The sequence below is a fragment of the Hypanus sabinus genome, chromosome 9, assembly GCF_030144855.1.
Source record: "Hypanus sabinus isolate sHypSab1 chromosome 9, sHypSab1.hap1, whole genome shotgun sequence".
Lineage (NCBI taxonomy): Eukaryota > Metazoa > Chordata > Chondrichthyes > Myliobatiformes > Dasyatidae > Hypanus > Hypanus sabinus.
The window spans coordinates 6690427-6714066 of record NC_082714.1 but is presented as its reverse complement, the minus strand read 5'-3'; the positions used below and the strand labels follow the sequence as shown (position 1 = coordinate 6714066).

At 53.7% G+C, this 23640-nt stretch overlaps 1 protein-coding gene across 1 annotated transcript in view; it reads right to left on the bottom strand.

Moving 5' to 3' along the window:
• LOC132399053 (otoancorin-like) overlaps positions 1–23640 on the bottom strand; it is a 77706-nt gene that overhangs the window by 30628 nt on the left and 23438 nt on the right. Inside the window, exons 9-13 of the mRNA XM_059978981.1 lie at positions 12507–12647; positions 9540–9595; positions 8199–8316; positions 7246–7319; positions 6263–6398 (exon numbers count right to left, since the gene is read on the bottom strand). Coding sequence (XP_059834964.1) covers positions 6263–6398; positions 7246–7319; positions 8199–8316; positions 9540–9595; positions 12507–12647 — 525 coding nt within the window. The remainder of the gene's footprint in view (positions 1–6262; positions 6399–7245; positions 7320–8198; positions 8317–9539; positions 9596–12506; positions 12648–23640) is intronic.

Genomic DNA, 23640 nt, shown 5'->3' with positions numbered 1-23640 from the left:
AAAGGTCAAAGGTTGAAGAAGAAAGAATCTGATAGGAGAGGTGAGTGGACCATAGGAGAAAAGGAAGGAGGAGGGGTACCAAAGGGAAGCTACGAATCTGGTCCAGGTACACATCGATGGGACTAAGCAGAATAATTGTTTGCCACGGACGAGATGGGCCAAATTATTTCTGTGCTATGTGACTCTGCGTGGGCTCGTCTAGGCTTCATCTCTGTAACTCCTCCAGCTCTCTAACCTCCCTGACTCCTGCACATCTCCCAATACTGGCCACCTGAATGTCCAGCCCGCCCTCTTCCACCACCCCAGCATTTCAATTGGCCCCCCATTGTCAACAGAATGCTCAGCTACCCCGATCAGAATCAGATTTAATGAGACCTTCCATCAGCTGGGGTTGACCATGGACGTTGTGTACAAGTTGTCTACATTTGCTACGCCAGCCAGGACAGTGCGATACGGGGAGCAAGCTGTTGATACGCCAGCCAGGACAGTGTGATACGGGGAGCAAGCTGTTGATACGCCAGCCAGGACAGTGCGATACGGGGAGCAAGCTGTTGATACGCCAGCCAGGACAGTGTGATACGGGGAGCAAGCTGTTGTTACGCCAGCCAGGACAGTGCGATACGGGGAGCAAGCTGTTGCTACGCCAGCCAGGACAGTGTGATACGGGGAGCAAGCTGTTGTTACGCCAGCCAGGACAGTGTGATACGGGGAGCAAGCTGTTGTTACGCCAGCCAGGATAGTGCGATACGGGGAGCAAGCTGTTGTTACGCCAGCCAGGACAGTGTGATAAGGGGAGCAAGCTGTTGCTACGCCAGCCAGGACAGTATGATATGGGGAGCAAGCTGTTGTTACGCCAGCCAGGACGGTGTGATACGGGGAGCAAGCTGTTGTTACGCCAGCCAGGATAGTGCGATACGGGGAGCAAGCTGTTGTTACGCCAGCCAGGACAGTGTGATACGGGGAGCAAGCTGTTGCTACGCCAGCCAGGACAGTGTGATATGGGGAGCAAGCTGTTCTTACGCCAGCCAGGACAGTGTGATATGGGGAGCAAGCTGTTGTTACGCCAGCCAGGACAGTGTGATACGGGGAGCAAGCTGTTGTTACGCCAGCCAGGACAGTGTGATATGGGGAGCAAGCTGTTGTTACGCCAGCCAGGACAGTGTGATACGGGGAGCAAGCTGTTGTTACGCCAGCCAGGACAGTGTGATACGGGGAGCAAGCTGTTGTTACGCCAGCCAGGACAGTGTGATACGGGGAGCAAGCTGTTGTTACGCCAGCCAGGACAGTGTGATACGGGGAGCAAGCTGTTGTTACGCCAGCCAGGACAGTGTGATACCGGGAGCAAGCTGTTGTTACGCCAGCCAGGATAGTGTGATACGGGGAGCAAGCTGTTGTTACGCCAGCCAGGACAGTGTGATACGGGGAGCAAGCTGTTGTTACGCCAGCCAGGACAGTGTGATACGGGGAGCAAGCTGTTGTTACGCCAGCCAGGACAGTGTGATACGGGGAGCAAGCTGTTGTTACGCCAGCCAGGACAGTGCAATACAGGGAGCAAGCTGTTAGTTATGCCAGCCAGGACAGTGCGATACAGGGAGCAAGCTGTTGTTACGCGAGCCAGGACAGTGCAATACAGGGAGCAAGCTGTTAGTTATGCCAGCCAGGACAGTGCGATACGGGGAGCAAGCTGTTGTTACGCCAGCCAGGACAGTGCGATACGGGGAGCAAGCTGTTGTTACACCAGCCAGGACAGTGCGATACGGGGAGCAAGCTGTTGTTACGCCAGCCAGGACAGTGCGATACGGGGAGCAAGCTGTTGTTACGCCAGCCAGGACAGTGCGATACGGGGAGCAAGCTGTTGTTACGCCAGCCAGGACAGTGCGATACGGGGAGCAAGCTGTTGTTACGCCAGCCAGGACAGTGTGATACCGGGAGCAAGCTGTTGTTACGCCAGCCAGGATAGTGCGATACGGGGAGCAAGCTGTTGTTACACCAGCCAGGACAGTGTGATACGGGGAGCAAGCTGTTGCTACGCCAGCCAGGACAGTGTGATACGGGGAGCAAGCTGTTGTTACGCCAGCCAGGACAGTGTGATACGGGGAGCAAGCTGTTGTTACGCCAGCCAGGACGGTGTGATACGGGGAGCAAGCTGTTGATACGCCAGCCAGGACAGTGTGATACGGGGAGCAAGCTGTTGTTACGCCAGCCAGGACAGTTGGATACGGGGAGCAAGCTGTTGTTACGCCAGCCAGGATAGTGCGATACGGGGAGCAAGCTGTTGTTACGCCAGCCAGGACAGTGTGATACGGGGAGCAAGCTGTTGCTACGCCAGCCAGGACAGTGTGATATGGGGAGCAAGCTGTTGATACGCCAGCCAGGACAGTGTGATATGGGGAGCAAGCTGTTGTTACGCCAGCCAGGATAGTGCGATACGGGGAGCAAGCTGTTGTTACGCCAGCCAGGACAGTGTGATATGGGGAGCAAGCTGATGTTACGCCAGCCAGGACGGTGTGATACGGGGAGCAAGCTGTTGTTACGCCAGCCAGGACGGTGTGATACGGGGAGCAAGCTGTTGATACGCCAGCCAAGACAGTGTGATATGGGGAGCAAGCTGTTGTTACGCCAGCCAGGACAGTGTGATACGGGGAGCAAGCTTTTGTTACGCCAGCCAGGACAGTGTGATACGGGGAGCAAGCTGTTGTTACGCCAGCCAGGACAGTGTGATACCGGGAGCAAGCTGTTGTTACGCCAGCCAGGACAGTGCGATACGGGGAGCAAGCTGTTGTTACGCCAGCCAGGACAGTGCGATACAGGGAGCAAGCTGTTGTAACGCCAGCCAGGACAGTGTGATACGGGGAGCAAGCTGTTGTTACGCCAGCCAGGACAGTGCGATACAGGGAGCAAGCTGTTGTAACGCCAGCCAGGACAGTGTGATACGGGGAGCAAGCTGTTGTTACGCCAGCCAGGACAGTGCGATACAGGGAGCAAGCTGTTGTTACGCCAGCCAGGATAGTGTGATACGGGGAGCAAACTGTTGATACGCCAGCCAGGACAGTGTGATACCGGGAGCAAGCTGTTGTTACGCCAGCCAGGACAGTGCGATACAGGGAGCAAACTGTTGATACGCCAGCCAGGACAGTGTGATACGGGGAGCAAGCTGTTGTTACGCCAGCCAGGACAGTGCGATACAGGGAGCAAGCTGTTGTTACGCCAGCCAGGATAGTGTGATACGGGGAGCAAACTGTTGATACGCCAGCCAGGACAGTGTGATACCGGGAGCAAGCTGTTGTTACGCCAGCCAGGACAGTGCGATACAGGGAGCAAACTGTTGATACGCCAGCCAGGACAGTGTGATACGGGGAGCAAGCTGTTGTTACGCCAGCCAGGACAGTGTGATACGGGGAGCAAGCTGTTGTTACGCCAGCCAGGACAGTGTGATACGGGGAGCAAGCTGTCGTTACGCCAGCCAGGACAGTGCGATACAGGGAGCAAACTGTTGATACGCCAGCCAGGACAGTGTGATACGGGGAGCAAGCTGTTGATACGCCAGCCAGGACAGTGTGATACGGGGAGCAAGCTGTTGTTACGCCAGCCAGGACAGTGCGATACGGGGAGCAAGCTGTCGTTACGCCAGCCAGGACAGTGCGATACAGGGAGCAAACTGTTGATACGCCAGCCAGGACAGTGTGATACAGGGAGCAAGCTGTTGTTACGCCAGCCAGGACAATGTGATATGGGGAACAAGCTGTTGTTACGCCAGCCAGGACAGTGTGATACGGGGAGCAAGCTGTTGTTACGCCAGCCAGGACAGTGCGATACGGGGAGCAAGCTGTTGTTACGCCAGCCAGGACAGTGCGATACGGGGAGCAAGCTGTTGTTACGCCAGCCAGGACAGTGTGATACGGGGAGCAAGCTGTTGTTACGCCAGCCAGGATAGTGCGATACGGGGAGCAAGCTGTTGTTACGCCAGCCAGGACAGTGTGATACGGGGAGCAAGCTGTTGCTACGCCAGCCAGGACAGTGTGATACGGGGAGCAAGCTGTTGTTACGCCAGCCAGGACAGTGTGATACGGGGAGCAAGCTGTTGTTACGCCAGCCAGGATAGTGCGATACGGGGAGCAAGCTGTTGTTACGCCAGCCAGGACAGTGTGATACGGGGAGCAAGCTGTTGCTACGCCAGCCAGGACAGTGTGATATGGGGAGCAAGCTGTTGTTACGCCATCCAGGACGGTGTGATACGGGGAGCAAGCTGTTGTTACGCCAGCCAGGACAGTGCGATACAGGGAGCAAGCTGTTGTAACGCCAGCCAGGACAGTGCGATACGGGTAGCAAACTGTTGCCCATGCAGCAGGCTCCCCCCTCTACAAAGCTGGTGGATCTAAAGGAACGGCACCAGCAGCATCGCAGGAGTTGCCAGTCCGCACCGAATTCAATGTAGGATTGCCTGAGGAACTCCAGCTCTGGATTTTTCCCTCGGGGTTCACTCCCAAAGCCTTCCCCATGAGTGGGTACCGCCACAAGGCAGCGGAGGTTTGAGATCAGAGATTTCCTTCTCCTAGGTGAGCTGACAACCACGGCTGACAAGCCCCATCTGCCCAAAGTGACTAGTTTCATGGCGCCAGTAATCTGCCTTTGCACCTTCTCCTGTCAGTGGAAGCAGTTTCGCAGTTTAGCTAAGCCACTCGTGAAGGCCAGGAGCTGGATGTGCATGTCAGAGGCTATTTGAGATGCATGTCATTGGGAGCATTTAATAGGTTATCCCCATGACAACCTTAAGGAACCTCAGGTTTAATATCACTGATAAATGAGATGGAATTTGTTGTTTTGTGGTAGCAGTATAATGCAATACATTAAAACATTTACAACATTACAATAACAAAAATATATTAAAAATTAAATCAAATAAGTAGTGCAAAAAGGGAGCAAAAATACTGAGGTAGTGTTCATAGGTCCATTGTCCATTCAGAAATCTGAAGGCGGAGGGGAAGAATCTATTCCTAAAATGTTGTGTGTGCTCTTTCAGACTCCTGTACCTCCTCCCTGATGGTAGCATTGAGGAGAGGGCATGTCCTGGGGGATGGGGGATCCTTAATGACAGAAGCTGCCTTTTTGAGGCATCGACTTTTGAAGGTGTCCTATGGCCCGTGACCGAGTTGACTGTGTTTGCAACTTTCCACAGCCTTTTCTGATTCTGTGCAGTGGCCTCTCCATACCAGACAGTGATACAGCCAGTCAGACTGTTCTCCACAGTACATCTGTAGAAATTTGCTAGAGTCTCTGGTGACACACCAAATCTCCTCAAATTCCTAATGAGATATACATTAGCTGGTGGTGCGCCTTCTTCTTATTTCCATGAACATGTTGGGCCCAGGATACGGTAGATCTTCAGAGATGTTGACACCAAGAGCGTTAAACTGCTCCCCTTTCCACCACAGACCCCTCGATGAGGACTGGTGTGTGTTCCCTCAACTTCCCCAAGTCCAATTCCTTGGTCTTACTGATGTTGAGTAGAAGAGTTGTCGTGCCGTACTGCACAGGAACAGGTCCTTCAGCACATGACTAAACACCCATTCACACTGTTGGAACTGATTGTGGGCTTCAGGAAGGGGAAGCCAGGAAACACACACCAATCCTCATCGAGGGATCAGCAATGGAGAGGGTGAGTAGATTCAGGACCTTTGGTGTTGACATTGCTGAGGATCTGTCCTGGGCCCGACATATTGACACAATCACGAGGAGGGGATGCCAGTGGCTGTATTCCATCCGGAGTTTGAGGAGACGTGGTTTGCCACCAAAGACTCTTGCAATCTTCAGGAGATGTGCCACCATTCTGGTCTGGAGGCTCCAACGTACAGGTTCATAAGAGGATTGTAGAGTCAGTCAGCTCCACGACAGGCACCACCCACTCCTACCATCGAGGATGAGAGCGGCATCCATCACTAAGGACCCTCACTACCCAAGACATGGCTTCCTCATTGCCAACATCACAGTCAAGGTACAAGAGCCTAAAGACCCACACCCAGGGTTTAATCCACGGACCCTACCTCCTTGTTCTGTCCTTTTTTCTGCACTGGTGGTTAGCACATGCACTGTGGGCAGCAGGCTCAGTTCCTGTTCTATACTGCTTTCTGTTCCTCCTGTTGGCGGGTGTCTGTCAGCGGGGAATGGAGGGAGAATATCTGCCTTGAGGGGAGGTGGGAGTTGTGCGGGGAGAGTTGTGGTGAGTGGGTCAGTTAGCGGGTCTCCCACTCAGCGCCAGACTCACCAGGCAACGCTCTGCTCTGCTGACTACCACCGCCCTCTTTGCCGGCTCGGGAATGATTGACGACAAATCCGCTTCAGACAGTGCCGCTAACAGCGGCCGGCAGACAGAGGGCGGGCTCGTGGCCAGGACCCCAGCCCTGGGCAGAGGAGAAACAGGTCACAATGGGAGGCTGCTCCCTGGCTGCCCCCCACCAAACCCATGGCCCACACATTCCCACCACTCGGCCACACAATCTCCACCAGCACACACCCCCCCCCACATATACCGACCTCAATTCCACAGACACACACCCCCATGTGTACCCATCCCAATTCCACAGACACACACCTCCATGTGTACCCATCCCAATTCCACAGACACACACCCACATATACTGATCCCAAACCCACAGACACACAGAGTGATACAACGCAGAATAAGCCCTTCCAGCCATATTGCCCCGGCAGCCCAGGACAATACTAATTGAACCCCAACCTAATTTACACGTCCTGATGAAAGGACGAAAGAAAGGTCAACTGTTGATTCTTTTCCATAGATGCTACCTGAGCACTTCCAGCACTTTGTGTGTGTTGCTCGGATTTCCAGCATCTGCAGATTTTCTCTTGTTTGCAATGTCTGGGACATCCTTGGAATGTGGGAGGGAACCAGAGTACCGGGAAAACCCACACTTTCCTTGGGGTGGATGTACAGTGATTCCTTGCGGAGGACATTGGAATTGAACCCCGAACTCTGATCCTCCATGCTGTAACAGTAATACACTAACCGGTATGCTTCCACAGTGCCCAGTATACACACTCACACATCACCCACCCCCGCCCCAGCCAAGCAACAACCCCCCCACGGCCACAGCCACATCCCAACTCCATCTCCACACACCCGACCCACCCTCCCACAAAGCCACTACACCGACCCCACCCACACCACTCCAGCCTACAGCCCCTGCCATCCTCACCCTCCCTGCACCCCGGGCAGCGGCTACTCACGGGAGGGTGGCGAGCAGGAGAGGAGGCAGTGAGTCGGGTTCCAGCCGCAGAAACCTCCAGGCCAGGCAGTTCAGCTGGACAGACAGGAGTAACACATTACGGATAGGCACCGCCAAGCAAGTATGCGTTGCTGGAGTTACTGAGGGGGCTAGTATCACCGAGAGAGGCAAAGGGCTCCTACAAACACCAGCTTTTGGCAACCCCCCACCCACCCTTACCTCTAGCCCTCTGGGGCAGCAGACTGACAAGAAACCATCGCGAATGAAGGACCAACCAGCAAGCTCTCATACACCAGCACAGGGTTGACGGGCTGAACAATCTCACTCCACTGGGTGGGATCTCAGGAATGGTGTCTACCTGGTCAACCACAACGCCCACACTGGCCAGGGCTCTCACCATCAGGCGGCTTCAGGAAGTACCTCAGCAAGGAAACAAGCCCCTCAGCCCTACAGTTCCAATACTGACCGAGGAGTAATTCATCTCACGCCCGTGTCCCTCCGAACCTTTCCGATCCATGCACCTGTCCAAGTGTCTTTATTCGTCATATGTACATTGAAACATACAGTGAAAGGCATTAACTGCCAACACAGTCTGAGGATGTGCTGGGGGCGGCCCACAAGTGCCTCTTTCCTCCTGGTACCAACATAACATACTCACAACCCACCAAACCAATCCGGCATGTGTCTGGACTGTGGGAGGAGACCAGAGCACCCGGAGGAAACCCATCTGGCCACGGGGAGGACATACAAACTCCTCACAGACAGTGGTGGGAACCGAACCCGGGCTGCTGGCAATGTCAAAGCATTACGCTGCCCAGGTTTGCATCTTGTTGGATCTGGCTGTGCGCATGCTGGCCGCCACCAGTCCAATGGGACAGCAGTGACGTCATTGGTCAGGAGGAGACTCGAGTGTCCCGGGAATAGTGACCGCTGCCTCTCGGTAGCGCCGCTTACCTGGTGGGGTGACAGCAGGGCGAGGCTCTCCTGGAAGAGGGCACGAAGCCGGAGGAGGGTGGGCCGCTCCAGGGAACGGAGGTGGCTGCAGGTCAGGCCCCTTGCTAGCTCCCCGAATCTGTGCAGGCAGACAGAAGCAGAAGCAGTGAAGGGTGACAAAGCCAGGGTCTATATCGATGGGGGGGGGGGGGGAGAATGGATAGAGCAGCATGACTGAAAAGGAGGGTCTGTCCTGTCAGAGGGACCTCCAATGCAAACACGTTCTCCCAGAAAGAGAGCAGGAGCTTTCACTGGGAAATCTGATGCAAATGAGAATGGGAGCAGGAAGATAAAGAGAGATAGAGAAAGAGAGAGTGAAAGGGGGAGAGAGAGAGAGAGAGAAAGGGGGAGGGAGAAGGAGAGAGACAGAAGGAGAGAGAGGGAGGGAGAGAGAAGGAAAGAGGAAGAGAGGGAGAGAAAGATAGAGAGAGAGAGGAGAGGATGGTTAGCGAGAGGGGGAATTGAGAGAGAGGGAGGGATGGATAGAGTGTGAGGAATAGAGAAAGAGAGATGAGAGATAGTTAAAGGGAATGGGATAGAAAGAGATGGATAGAGGAAAGGGTGTAGAGAGAGGGAAGAAGAGTTTATATAGAGAGAAATGGAGAATAAAAAGGAGAGTAGCAGAGAAAGCAGAGAGAGGGAGGGAGAAACTGAGAGAGACAGAATCAGATAGACACACAAACAAAGGGAGAGACAGAGAGAGAGAAAGAGAGGAGAGTGAGTGATGCGCTATCAATAACTCTAAGAGACTGGAAGTAGAGTACAAAATGATTGATGCACCATCAATTTCTCTAAGACGTGAAGGCAAGATATCGGCTTTTATTGACTGGAAGAAAGAACAAGCAGTAGTTGACCACCATACTACATCCTGGAGACTGAGGGCCGGGCTCAGGCCTCAGTTGCGTTTATACTGGGGTCTGTGGGAGGAGCTATGGTCAGTGGCAGGGGCCACAGGAGCAGTCAGCAGGGGGCATGTCCAGACAGGTGTATGTAGTTCACCACAATGATAGGCTTTTATTAACAGCGAAAATGGGCATGACCATATTGAAGACTGAGGGAGGAGCAGTGCCCCAATCACCTTTATACAGGGGTCTGTGGAAGGAGCCACAGGAGCAGTCAGCAGAGGGGTGTGTCCAGACAGGTATACATAGTTTACCACAGTGAGTGAGAGAGGGAGCAAAATATTCAAAGGGAGAGTGACTTGTGAGGAAGACCCATTTTTGAACACTTCCTTATCTGAACCAAAGGAGACCTTTCCAGGGACCAATTATTGGAAAATTAAGTTTCCCACATGCTCCTTACCGGATAATTTCCTGGATGGGCAGTGTGTCTGATGCCAGATGGTACAGGAACAGAGCCTGTGGGTGACAGGGAAAGTCGTAGCTGAATATGACAGAAAGGGAGCACCATCACGTTCCTTCCCCTCCCTTCCTTGTTTTTGTTACAAACATACAAAACTTCACTCAAATACAAAAGACCTACAAAGCTTAGGGGTTACAATATTGTTAATGAATCCAAATGAAAATACAATTATAATGTACTCAATTCCCTGGAGGGCCCACCCTTCCCAGCAATCCCCACTGAACCCATTGGGATTGCATGCTCCTGAGCAAGGACACCGGGCACAACCATAGCCCTGGAAGGGGAGTCGGCATTCGGCCCAGGTAGAGCCCTCAACAGCTGCTGTCCGGACCCTCAAATGGCCCTCTTGGCCAGGCCAGAAGGTCACACGGGCAACCAGCCCACCCCCGTACTGGGTGCCCACAAACCCATTCCTGCAGCAGCCTGACCCAGCAATTAAGGCCGGTTTTGTGCAGGTCTTGTAGCTTTAGTTTTTGGTCTTGTTTTTGTCTGGTGGATTTGGAGCTCCTTTCCGGGGAATGGAACGAGCTAAGACGGTAGCTCGATATTAATACGCAGCAGCCTTTCTGGACTCTGGATTGGGGATTGCCAAACTTTATGTGGATTTTCTGGTGTAGTCTGTTTTGTCAAATGCTTTTGTGATATCATTCTGGGGGAACATTTTCTGATTTTTTGACTGCATTGCATTTGTGGTTTCTAAATGACAATAAACTGAATCTGAATCTGGATTTCTGACAGAAACAGGGTGAGTTATAATGTCACCCATGGGGGGTCGGGGAGGGGTGGCACACTGAAAGTTGGTGCAGCCACCATAAGAGCTCAGTGGGATAGGACAACTCCCTGGGTGCTACCCGCTCCCACACATGTGCCCCTCAGAGAACGCCAGGGATTAGATTAGCTTTCTTTGCTATGTGTAAGAGACACACGGTGAAATGCATTGTTTACATCAACAACCAACACAGGACAGGGAGAGGGGAATCATGGTTGGGGAAAAGGGGAAGGGAGACAGGAGGGAGTGGGAAGCACTAGAGAGTGATTCTGTAATGATCAATAAACCAATTGTTTGGAATCAAATGACCCAATTTCTCAGGGTTGGGTGTGTCTGCACACGCCACCCCCGCCCCTGACACTCCTTCTCTGCCACCCCCACCCGGTCCCTCACTCCTTTCGTGGCACTCTACACTCACCATTCCCAACATCCTTTGCTCCCACCAGATTTACAAACTTGCTCTCCACTCCACATTGACAAATACAGTCGGTGCAAAAGTCTTAGGCTCCCTAGCTGTATACAGAGACCTCAGACTTTTTTGCACAGTACTGTAGGTATATTATTGTAAGTTATAGTGATTTTATCTATGGCACTGTATTGCTGCCACAAAACAACAAATTTCATGGCACATCAATGATAATAAGGCTGATCCCGGCTGCAGTCAGGCAGCATCTATGGAGGGGTGTGTGGCAAAGACCTTTCATCCAATGACTACAGACCAGTGGCATTGACCTCCCACATCATGAAGACCCTGGAGAGACTTGTTCTAGAGCAGCTCCGGCCTATGGTTAGGCCACACTTAGACCCCTCCAGTTTGCCTACCTGCCCTGACTAGGAGTTGAGGATGCCATCGTCTACCTGCTGAACCGTGTCTACGCCCACCTGGACAAGCCGGCGAGCACCATGAGGGTCATGTTTTTTGACCTCTCCAGTACGTTCAACACCATCCGCCCTGCTCTGCTGGGTGAGAAGCTGACAGTGATGCAGGTGGATGCTTCCCTGGTGTCATGGATTATTGATTACCTGACTGGCAGACCACAGTACGTGCACTTGCAACACTGTGTGTCAGAGAGAGTGGTCAGCAGCACTGGGGCTCCACAGAGGACTGTCCTGTCTCCCTTTCTCTTCACCATCTACATCTCGGACTTCAACTACAACACAGAGTCTTGCCATCTTCAGAAGTTTTCTGATGACTCTGCCATAGTTGGATGCATCAGCAAGGGAGATGAGGCTGAGTACAGGGCTACGGTGGGAAACTTTGTCACATGATGCAAGCAGAATCATCTGCAGCTTAATGTGAAAAAGACTAAGGAGCTGGTGGTGGACCTGAGGAGGGCTAAGGCACTGGTGACCCCTGTTTCCATCCAAGGGGTCAGTGTGGACATAATGGAGGATTGCAAATACCTGGGGATACGAATGGACAATAAACTGGACTGGTCAAAGAACACTGAGGCTGTCTACAAGAAGGGTCAGAGCCGTCTCTATTTCCTGAGGAGACTGAGGTCCTTTAACATCTGCCGGACGATGCTGAGGATGTTCTATGAGGCTGTGGTAGCCAGTGCTATCATGTTTGCTGTTGTGTGCTGGGGCAGCAGGCTAAGGGTAGCAGATACCAACAGAATCAACAAACTCATTCGTAAGGCGAGTGACCTTGTGGGGGTGGAACTGAACTCTCTGACGGTGGTGTCTGTAAAGAGGATGCTGTCCAAGTTGCATGCCATCTTGGACAATGACTCCCATCCACTCCATAATGTACTGGTTAGGCACAGGAGTACATTCAGCCAGAAACTCATTCCACCGAGATGCAACACTGAGCATCATAGGAAGTCATTCCTGCCTGTGGCCATCAAACTTTACAACTCCCTCGGAGTGTCAGACACCCTGAGCCAATAGGCTGGTCCTGGACTTATTTCCACTTGGCACGATTAACTTACTATTATTTAATTATTCATGGTTTTATATTGCTATATTTCTTCACCATTCTTAGTTGGTGCAGCTGTAACGAAAGCCAATTTCCCTCGGGATCAATAAAGTATGTCTGTCTGTCTGTCTGAGTTGCTCCAGCATTCTGTGCGTGTGGCACAAGATCTGCAGATGCTGGAATCCGACGTGAGCAGCTGGAAGGAGGTAAAACAAACCTGACTTCTCCTCAGCTCCTTCCGCTCAAGGTGGGTGATGTTGTAGCTCTCCAGTGGAAGCAGGCCCTGGAGGGGCAGCTCCTTTAAGAAGGGACCATCCAAGAGGTCCAGCAAGGCCGACACATTCCTGGAATCTGCAATCTGGGAATGGGGGCATAAATAGTCAGATCTGAGCACAAAAAATACACTTTAATGAAATATTGGTTACTGTAACACTATTACAGCGCAGTGACCAGGGATCAACTCCTGCCTCTGTCTGTAGGGAGTTTGTACATTCTCCCCATGACTGAGTGGGTTTCCTCGGGGTGCTCTGGTTTTCTCCCACAGTCCAAAGATGTATGGGTTAGTAGGTTAATTGGTCGCATCAGGACTGTGAAAATGGCCGAGGGGATCACAGGATCACATTTACCAGGAGCGCTGTGTACACAGGGCCATTAGTATGATCAAAGATCCCACTCAACCATCCAGCGTCCTCTTTGACCTTCTACCATCAGACAAGAGACACTGATGCATAAAGACAAGAACAGTCCGGATATGAAACGGTTTCTTCCCTCAGGCCATTAGGCTTCTGAACTCCCAGCCGCATCGCATTCGAATTGTCACCGGATAATTAGTACTGTACCTGACAATATTTAATTTATACACTTCACTTTGTTTATCTATGCGTAATTCATTTGTGGACTTAATTCCTACTTCCCTAAGTTATTGTGTGTTATGTGTACAGTACTAGTGTGCTTTACACCCTGGTCCAGAGAAACGTCATCTTGCTTAATGGTACATGTGTATATAGTTAAGTGACAATAAACTGGACAAGAGTGAAATTGGGCATCATGGGCTTGTTTGGATGTGTTATCATGCTGAATCACTAAACAAATAAATAAATAAACTTCAAATCTGAATAAACCTGCAGCTGCGACAAAATGAAGTCTCAGAACGTGAGGGGTACAGACAGGGTGACAGCAAGCAGCCTTTTTCCCCTCAGGTTGGGTGAGACGAGAACTAAAGATCATGGGTTAAGCGTGAAAGGTGAAATGTTCAAGAGGAACACGAGGGGGTAATTCTTCACTCAGAGGGTGGTGAGAGTGTGGAACGAACTGCCAGAGGAAGTGGTGGATGTGGGTTTGATTTCAACATTGAAGTTGGGGGTATGGAGGGGCGGGGTCTGTGTGCAAGACTAGGCAAGAGATCAATCAGTATGGACTAGATGACCAGTTGCGGGACTCTGTGTTCTGGTTCAGTACCACCCCGACGTACTTGTGAAATGATCCACCTGGAAGACACACAAACAAATACTTTTCACTGCTTTTAGTGTCCATGACAACTCCTTCCCCCCACAGTGAGCTCTCACTGTGTTTCCAGCAGCTCTTGTTAACGGGGGGCTGGTGACTTTAAACCCACTGAGGTTTTTCATATGGACAGGCCCTTTAGCAGATGATTTGTTCATTCAGATTGAGAAACAGGCTTATTTATCACATATACATCAAAACCTACAGTGAAGAGTGTCTGCGTTACACTAGGAAGGCCAGCCTCTTTAAGCTACCCTGAAGAAGTTTAAATTTTCTCATCAGTGAGACCCTCCCTCTGTGATCTCTGCTGCCCTCCAACTCATCGACCGTGTGCTCACCCAGACCCGCAACCTATCACCTTCCTGCTATCCTCCTGCCCCTCACCCTACCTTTTCATTCTGGTGTCTTCCCTCTTTCCTTTCCTGGAGAAGAGTCTCAGCCCATAACCTATTCATTTCCACAGATGCTGCCTGACCTGCTGAGTTCAGGGAGGAGGTACAGGAGCCTGAAGACACACACTCAATGATTCAGGAACAGCTTCTTCCCCTCTGCCATCCGATTTCTGAATGGACAATGAATCCAAGAACACTACCTCACCACTTTTTTATTTCTATTTTTGCACTATGTATTTAATTTAACTGTAATTCAGTTTTTTCTGAACCTGATTGCTATAGTGTTGTATGTGTGATGCCAAGGAACATCAGGTCAGCATGGATTTGATGGGTCGAAGGACATGCTTCTGTGCTGTAGTGTTTCATGACTCTACCATTCGAATCGTCCTCAGAAACTGCAGGTTCCAATTACCATCTCTGCTCATCCCGAGACACAAGAGACCGACTGCAGACTCTGGGACCTGGAGCATCACACAAACCACTGGCAGAACTTAATGCATCGAGCGAACAGCAGCTATGGAAGGAATTGGAGAGTCCATGTTTCAGGTTGAGACCCTTCAGCCGGAGTCCTGACCTGAAATGTCGACTCCCCATTTCCCTCCACGATGCAGTCTGACCTGCTGATTCAGACACCGTGATTCGGTCCCACCTGCTGATTTAGACACCGTGATTCGGTCCCACCTGCCGATCCAGACTCCGTGATTCGGTCCGACCTGCTAATCCAGACACTGTGATTCGGTCGGACCTGCTAATCCAGACACTGTGGTTCGGTCCGACCTGCTAATCCAGACACCGTGATTCGGTCTCACCTGCTGATCCAGACACCGTGATTCGGTCGGACCTGCTAATCCAGACACCCTGATTCGGTCTCACCTGCTGATCCAGACAGCGTGATTCGGTCCAACCTGCTGATCCAGACACCGTGATTCGGTCAGACCTGCTAATCCAGACACCGTGATTCGGTCCGACCTGCTAATCCAGACACCGTGATTCGGTCCAACCTGCTGATCCAGACACCGTGATTCGGTCCAACCTGCTGATCCAGACACCATGATTCTGTCCGACCTGCTAATCCAGACACCGTGATTCGGTTGGACCTGCTAATCCAGACACCGTGATTCGGTCGGACCTGCTAATCCAGACACCGTGATTCGGTCCGACCTGCTAATCCAGACACCGTGATTCGGTCGGACCTGCTAATCCAGACACCCTGATTCGGTCCGACCTGCTAATCCAGACACCCTGATTCGGTCTCACCTGCTGATCCAGACTCCGTGATTCGGTCGGACCTGCTAATCCAGACACCGTGATTCGGTCCGACCTGCTGATCCAGACTCCGTGATTCGGTCCGACCTGCTGATCCAGACACCGTGATTCGGTCCGACCTGCTAATCCAGACACCCTGATTCGGTCTCACCTGCTGATCCAGACTCCGTGATTCGGTCGGACCTGCTAATCCAGACACCGTGATTCGGTCCGACCTGCTGATCCAGACTCCGTGATTCGGTCCGACCTGCTGATCCAGACATCGTGATTCGGTCCCACCTGCTGATCCAGACACCGTGATTCGGTCCCAGCTGCTGATCCAGACTCCGTGATTCGGTCGGACCTGCTGATCCAGACACCGTGATTCGGTCGGACCTGCTAATCCAGACACCGTGATTCGGTCTCACCTGCTGATCCAGACACCGTGATTCGGTCTCACCTGCTGATCCAGACTCTGTGATTCGGTCTCACCTGCTGATCCAGACACTGTGATTCGGTCCGACCTGCTGATCCAGACACCGTGATTCGGTCCGACCTGCTGATCCAGACACCGTGATTCGGTCCGACCTGCTAATCCAGACACCCTGATTCGGTCTCACCTGCTGATCCAGACTCCGTGATTCGGTCGGACCTGCTAATCCAGACACCGTGATTCGGTCCGACCTGCTGATCCAGACACCGTGATTCGGTCCAACCTGCTGATCCAGACACCGTGATTCGGTCCAACCTGCTGATCCAGACACCATGATTCTGTCCGACCTGCTAATCCAGACACCGTGATTCGGTTGGACCTGCTAATCCAGACACCGTGATTCGGTCGGACCTGCTAATCCAGACACCGTGATTCGGTCCGACCTGCTAATCCAGACACCGTGATTCGGTCGGACCTGCTAATCCAGACACCCTGATTCGGTCCGACCTGCTAATCCAGACACCCTGATTCGGTCTCACCTGCTGATCCAGACTCCGTGATTCGGTCGGACCTGCTAATCCAGACACCGTGATTCGGTCCGACCTGCTGATCCAGACTCCGTGATTCGGTCCGACCTGCTGATCCAGACACCGTGATTCGGTCCGACCTGCTAATCCAGACACCCTGATTCGGTCTCACCTGCTGATCCAGACTCCGTGATTCGGTCGGACCTGCTAATCCAGACACCGTGATTCGGTCCGACCTGCTGATCCAGACTCCGTGATTCGGTCCGACCTGCTGATCCAGACATCGTGATTCGGTCCCACCTGCTGATCCAGACACCGTGATTCGGTCCCAGCTGCTGATCCAGACTCCGTGATTCGGTCGGACCTGCTGATCCAGACACCGTGATTCGGTCGGACCTGCTAATCCAGACACCGTGATTCGGTCTCACCTGCTGATCCAGACACCGTGATTCGGTCTCACCTGATGATCCAGACTCCGTGATTCGGTCTCACATGCTGATCCAGACTCCGTGATTCGGTCGGACCTGCTGATCCAGACACCGTGATTCGGTCTCACCTGCTGATCCAGACTCTGTGATTCGGTCTCACCTGCTGATCCAGACACTGTGATTCGGTTCGACCTGCTGATCCAGACACCGTGATTCGGTTCGACCTGCTGATCCAGACACCGTGATTCGGTCCCACCTGCTGATCCAGACACCGTGATTCGGTCCCACCTGCTGATCCAGACACCGTGATTCGGTCCCACCTGCTGATCCAGACACCGTGATTCGGTCCCACCTGCTGATCCAGACACCGTGATTCAGTCGGACCTGCTGATCCAGACACTGTGAGTGATTCGGTCCCACCTGCTGATCCAGACACCGTGATTCGGTCCCACCTGCTGATCCAGACACCGTGATTCGGTCCCACCTGCTGATCCAGACACCGTGATTCGGTCCGACCTGCTGATCCAGACACCGTGATTCGGTCCGACCTGCTAATCCAGACACCGTGATTCGGTCCGACCTGCTAATCCAGACACCGTGATTCGGTCGGACCTGCTAATCCAGACACCCTGATTCGGTCCGACCTGCTAATCCAGACACCGTGATTCGGTCTCACCTGCTGATCCAGACACCGTGATTCGGTCTCACCTGCTGATCCAGACTCCGTGATTCGGTCCGACCTGCTGATCCAGACTCCGTGATTCGGTCTCACCTGCTGATCCAGACTCCGTGTTTCGGTCCGACCTGCTGATCCAGACTCCGTGATTCGGTCTCACATGCTGATCCAGACTCCGTGATTCGGTCGGACCTGCTGATCCAGACACTGTGATTCGGTCCGACCTGCTGATCCAGACACCGTGATTCGGTCCGACCTGCTGATCCAGACACCGTGATTCGGTCTCACCTGCTGATCCAGACTCTGTGATTCGGTCTCACCTGCTGATCCAGACACTGTGATTCGGTCCGACCTGCTGATCCAGACACCGTGATTCGGTCCGACCTGCTGATCCAGACACCGTGATTCGGTCCCACCTGCTGATCCAGACACCGTGATTCGGTCCGACCTGCTGATCCAGACACCGTGATTCGGTCCCACCTGCTGATCCAGACACCGTGATTCAGTCGGACCTGCTGATCCAGACACCGTGATTCGGTCAGACCTGCTAATCCAGACACCGTGATTCGGTCCGACCTGCTAATCCAGACACCGTGATTCGGTCCAACCTGCTGATCCAGACACCGTGATTCGGTCCAACCTGCTGATCCAGACACCGTGATTCTGTCCGACCTGCTAATCCAGACACCGTGATTCGGTTGGACCTGCTAATCCAGACACCGTGATTCGGTCGGACCTGCTAATCCAGACACCGTGATTCGGTCCGACCTGCTAATCCAGACACCGTGATTCGGTCGGACCTGCTAATCCAGACACCCTGATTCGGTCCGACCTGCTAATCCAGACACCCTGATTCGGTCTCACCTGCTGATCCAGACTCCGTGATTCGGTCGGACCTGCTAATCCAGACACCGTGATTCGGTCCGACCTGCTGATCCAGACTCCGTGATTCGGTCCGACCTGCTGATCCAGACACCGTGATTCGGTCCGACCTGCTAATCCAGACACCCTGATTCGGTCTCACCTGCTGATCCAGACTCCGTGATTCGGTCGGACCTGCTAATCCAGACACCGTGATTCGGTCCGACCTGCTGATCCAGACTCCGTGATTCGGTCCGACCTGCTGATCCAGACATCGTGATTCGGTCCCACCTGCTGATCCAGACACCGTGATTCGGTCCCAGCTGCTGATCCAGACTCCGTGATTCGGTCGGACCTGCTGATCCAGACACCGTGATTCGGTCGGACCTGCTAATCCAGACACCGTGATTCGGTCTCACCTGCTGATCCAGACACCGTGATTCGGTCTCACCTGATGATCCAGACTCCGTGATTCGGTCTCACATGCTGATCCAGACTCCGTGATTCGGTCGGACCTGCTGATCCAGACACCGTGATTCGGTCTCACCTGCTGATCCAGACTCTGTGATTCGGTCTCACCTGCTGATCCAGACACTGTGATTCGGTTCGACCTGCTGATCCAGACACCGTGATTCGGTTCGACCTGCTGATCCAGACACCGTGATTCGGTCCCACCTGCTGATCCAGACACCGTGATTCGGTCCCACCTGCTGATCCAGACACCGTGATTCGGTCCCACCTGCTGATCCAGACACCGTGATTCGGTCCCACCTGCTGATCCAGACACCGTGATTCAGTCGGACCTGCTGATCCAGACACCGTGAGTGATTCGGTCCCACCTGCTGATCCAGACACCGTGATTCGGTCCCACCTGCTGATCCAGACACCGTGATTCGGTCCCACCTGCTGATCCAGACACCGTGATTCGGTCCGACCTGCTGATCCAGACACCGTGATTCGGTCCGACCTGCTAATCCAGACACCGTGATTCGGTCCGACCTGCTAATCCAGACACCGTGATTCGGTCGGACCTGCTAATCCAGACACCCTGATTCGGTCCGACCTGCTAATCCAGACACCGTGATTCGGTCTCACCTGCTGATCCAGACACCGTGATTCGGTCTCACCTGCTGATCCAGACTCCGTGATTCGGTCCGACCTGCTGATCCAGACTCCGTGATTCGGTCTCACCTGCTGATCCAGACTCCGTGTTTCGGTCCGACCTGCTGATCCAGACTCCGTGATTCGGTCTCACATGCTGATCCAGACTCCGTGATTCGGTCGGACCTGCTGATCCAGACACTGTGATTCGGTCCGACCTGCTGATCCAGACACCGTGATTCGGTCCGACCTGCTGATCCAGACACCGTGATTCGGTCTCACCTGCTGATCCAGACTCTGTGATTCGGTCTCACCTGCTGATCCAGACACTGTGATTCGGTCCGACCTGCTGATCCAGACACCGTGATTCGGTCCGACCTGCTGATCCAGACACCGTGATTCGGTCCGACCTGCTAATCCAGACACCCTGATTCGGTCTCACCTGCTGATCCAGACTCCGTGATTCGGTCGGACCTGCTAATCCAGACACCGTGATTCGGTCCGACCTGCTGATCCAGACTCCGTGATTCGGTCCGACCTGCTGATCCAGACATCGTGATTCGGTCCCACCTGCTGATCCAGACACCGTGATTCGGTCCCAGCTGCTGATCCAGACTCCGTGATTCGGTCGGACCTGCTGATCCAGACACCGTGATTCGGTCGGACCTGCTAATCCAGACACCGTGATTCGGTCTCACCTGCTGATCCAGACACCGTGATTCGGTCTCACCTGATGATCCAGACTCCGTGATTCGGTCTCACATGCTGATCCAGACTCCGTGATTCGGTCGGACCTGCTGATCCAGACACCGTGATTCGGTCTCACCTGCTGATCCAGACTCTGTGATTCGGTCTCACCTGCTGATCCAGACACTGTGATTCGGTTCGACCTGCTGATCCAGACACCGTGATTCGGTTCGACCTGCTGATCCAGACACCGTGATTCGGTCCCACCTGCTGATCCAGACACCGTGATTCGGTCCCACCTGCTGATCCAGACACCGTGATTCGGTCCCACCTGCTGATCCAGACACCGTGATTCGGTCCCACCTGCTGATCCAGACACCGTGATTCAGTCGGACCTGCTGATCCAGACACCGTGAGTGATTCGGTCCCACCTGCTGATCCAGACACCGTGATTCGGTCCCACCTGCTGATCCAGACACCGTGATTCGGTCCCACCTGCTGATCCAGACACCGTGATTCGGTCCGACCTGCTGATCCAGACACCGTGATTCGGTCCGACCTGCTAATCCAGACACCGTGATTCGGTCCGACCTGCTAATCCAGACACCGTGATTCGGTCGGACCTGCTAATCCAGACACCCTGATTCGGTCCGACCTGCTAATCCAGACACCGTGATTCGGTCTCACCTGCTGATCCAGACACCGTGATTCGGTCTCACCTGCTGATCCAGACTCCGTGATTCGGTCCGACCTGCTGATCCAGACTCCGTGATTCGGTCTCACCTGCTGATCCAGACTCCGTGTTTCGGTCCGACCTGCTGATCCAGACTCCGTGATTCGGTCTCACATGCTGATCCAGACTCCGTGATTCGGTCGGACCTGCTGATCCAGACACTGTGATTCGGTCCGACCTGCTAATCCAGACACCGTGATTCGGTCGGACCTGCTAATCCAGACACCCTGATTCGGTCCGACCTGCTAATCCAGACACCGTGATTCGGTCTCACCTGCTGATCCAGACACCGTGATTCGGTCTCACCTGCTGATCCAGACTCCGTGTTTCGGTCCGACCTGCTGATCCAGACTCCGTGATTCGGTCTCACATGCTGATCCAGACTCCGTGATTCGGTCGGACCTGCTGATCCAGACACCGTGATTCGGTCCGACCTGCTAATCCAGACACCGTGATTCGGTCGGACCTGCTAATCCAGACACCCTGATTCGGTCCGACCTGCTAATCCAGACACCGTGATTCGGTCTCACCTGCTGATCCAGACACCGTGATTCGGTCTCACCTGCTGATCCAGACTCCGTGATTCGGTCCGACCTGCTGATCCAGACTCCGTGATTCGGTCTCACCTGCTGATCCAGACTCCGTGTTTCGGTCCGACCTGCTGATCCAGACTCCGTGATTCGGTCTCACATGCTGATCCAGACTCCGTGATTCGGTCGGACCTGCTGATCCAGACACTGTGATTCGGTCCGACCTGCTGATCCAGACACCGTGATTCGGTCCGACCTGCTGATCCAGACACCGTGATTCGGTCTCACCTGCTGATCCAGACTCTGTGATTCGGTCTCACCTGCTGATCCAGACACTGTGATTCGGTCCGACCTGCTGATCCAGACACCGTGATTCGGTCCGACCTGCTGATCCAGACACCGTGATTCGGTCCCACCTGCTGATCCAGACACCGTGATTCGGTCCGACCTGCTGATCCAGACACCGTGATTCGGTCCCACCTGCTGATCCAGACACCGTGATTCAGTCGGACCTGCTGATCCAGACACCGTGATTCGGTCCGACCTGCTGATCCAGACACCGTGATTCGGTCCCACCTGCTGATACAGACACCGTGATTCGGTCCCACCTGCTGATCCAGACACCGTGATTCGGTCTCACCTGCTGATCCAGACACCGTGATTCGGTCTCACCTGCTGATCCAGACACCGTGATTCGGTCCCACCTGCTGATCCAGACACCGTGATTCGGTCTCACCTGCTGATCCAGACACCGTGATTCGGTCTCACCTGCTGATCCAGACACCGTGATTCGGTCCCACCTGCTGATCCAGACACCGTGATTCGGTCCGACCTGCTGATCCAGACACCGTGATTCGGTCTCACCTGCTGATCCAGACACCGTGATTCGGTCCCACCTGCTGATCCAGACACCGTGATTCGGTCCCACCTGCTGATCCAGACACCGTGATTCGGTCCCACCTGCTGATCCAGACACCGTGATTCGGTCCCACCTGCTGATCCAGACACTGTGATTCGGTCCCACCTGCTGATCCAGACAGCATGATTCGGTCCCACCTGCTGATCCAGACACCGTGATTCGGTCCGACCTGCTGATCCAGACACCGTGATTCGGTCCCACCTGCTGATCCAGACACCGTGATTCGGTCCCACCTGCTGATCCAGACACCGTGATTCGGTCCCACCTGCTGATCCAGACACCGTGATTCGGTCCCACCTGCTGATCCAGACACCGTGATTCGGTCCCACCTGCTGATCCAGACACTGTGATTCGGTCCCACCTGCTGATCCAGACAGCGTGATTCGGTCCCACCTGCTGATCCAGACACCGTGATTCGGTCCCACCTGCTGATCCAGACACCGTGATTCGGTCACACCTGCTGATCCAGACAGCGTGATTCGGTCCGACCTGCTGATCCAGACACTGTGATTCGGTCCCACCTGCTGATCCAGACACCGTGATTCGGTCCCAGCTGCTAATCCAGACACCGTGATTCGGTCCCACCTGCTGATCCAGACACCGTGATTCGGTCCGACCTGCTAATCCAGACACCGTGATTCGGTCGGACCTGCTAATCCAGACACCGTGATTCGGTCCCACCTGCTGATCCAGACACCGTGATTCGATCGGACCTGCTGATCCAGACACCGTGATTCGGTCGGACCTGCTAATCCAGACACCGTGATTCTGTCCGACCTGCTGATCCAGACACCGTGATTCGGTCGGACCTGCTAATCCAGACACCGTGATTCTGTCCGACCTGCTGATCCAGACACCGTGATTCTGTCCGACCTGCTGATCCAGACACCGTGATTCGGTCCGACCTGCTGATCCAGACACCGTGATTCGGTCCGACCTGCTGATCCAGACTCCGTGATTCAGTCTCACCTGCTGATCCAGACTCCGTGATTCGGTCTCACCTGCTGATCCAGACTCCGTGATTCGGTCTCACATGCTGATCCAGACACCGTGATTCTGTCCGACCTGCTGATCCAGACACCGTGATTCGGTCCGACCTGCTGATCCAGACTCCGTGATTCAGTCTCACCTGCTGATCCAGACTCCGTGATTCGGTCTCACCTGCTGATCCAGACTCCGTGATTCGGTCTCACATGCTGATCCAGACTCCGTGATTCGGTCCGACCTGCTGATCCAGACTCCGTGATTCAGTCCGACCTGCTGATCCAGACTCCGTGATTCGGTCCGACCTGCTGATCCAGACTCCGTGATTCGGT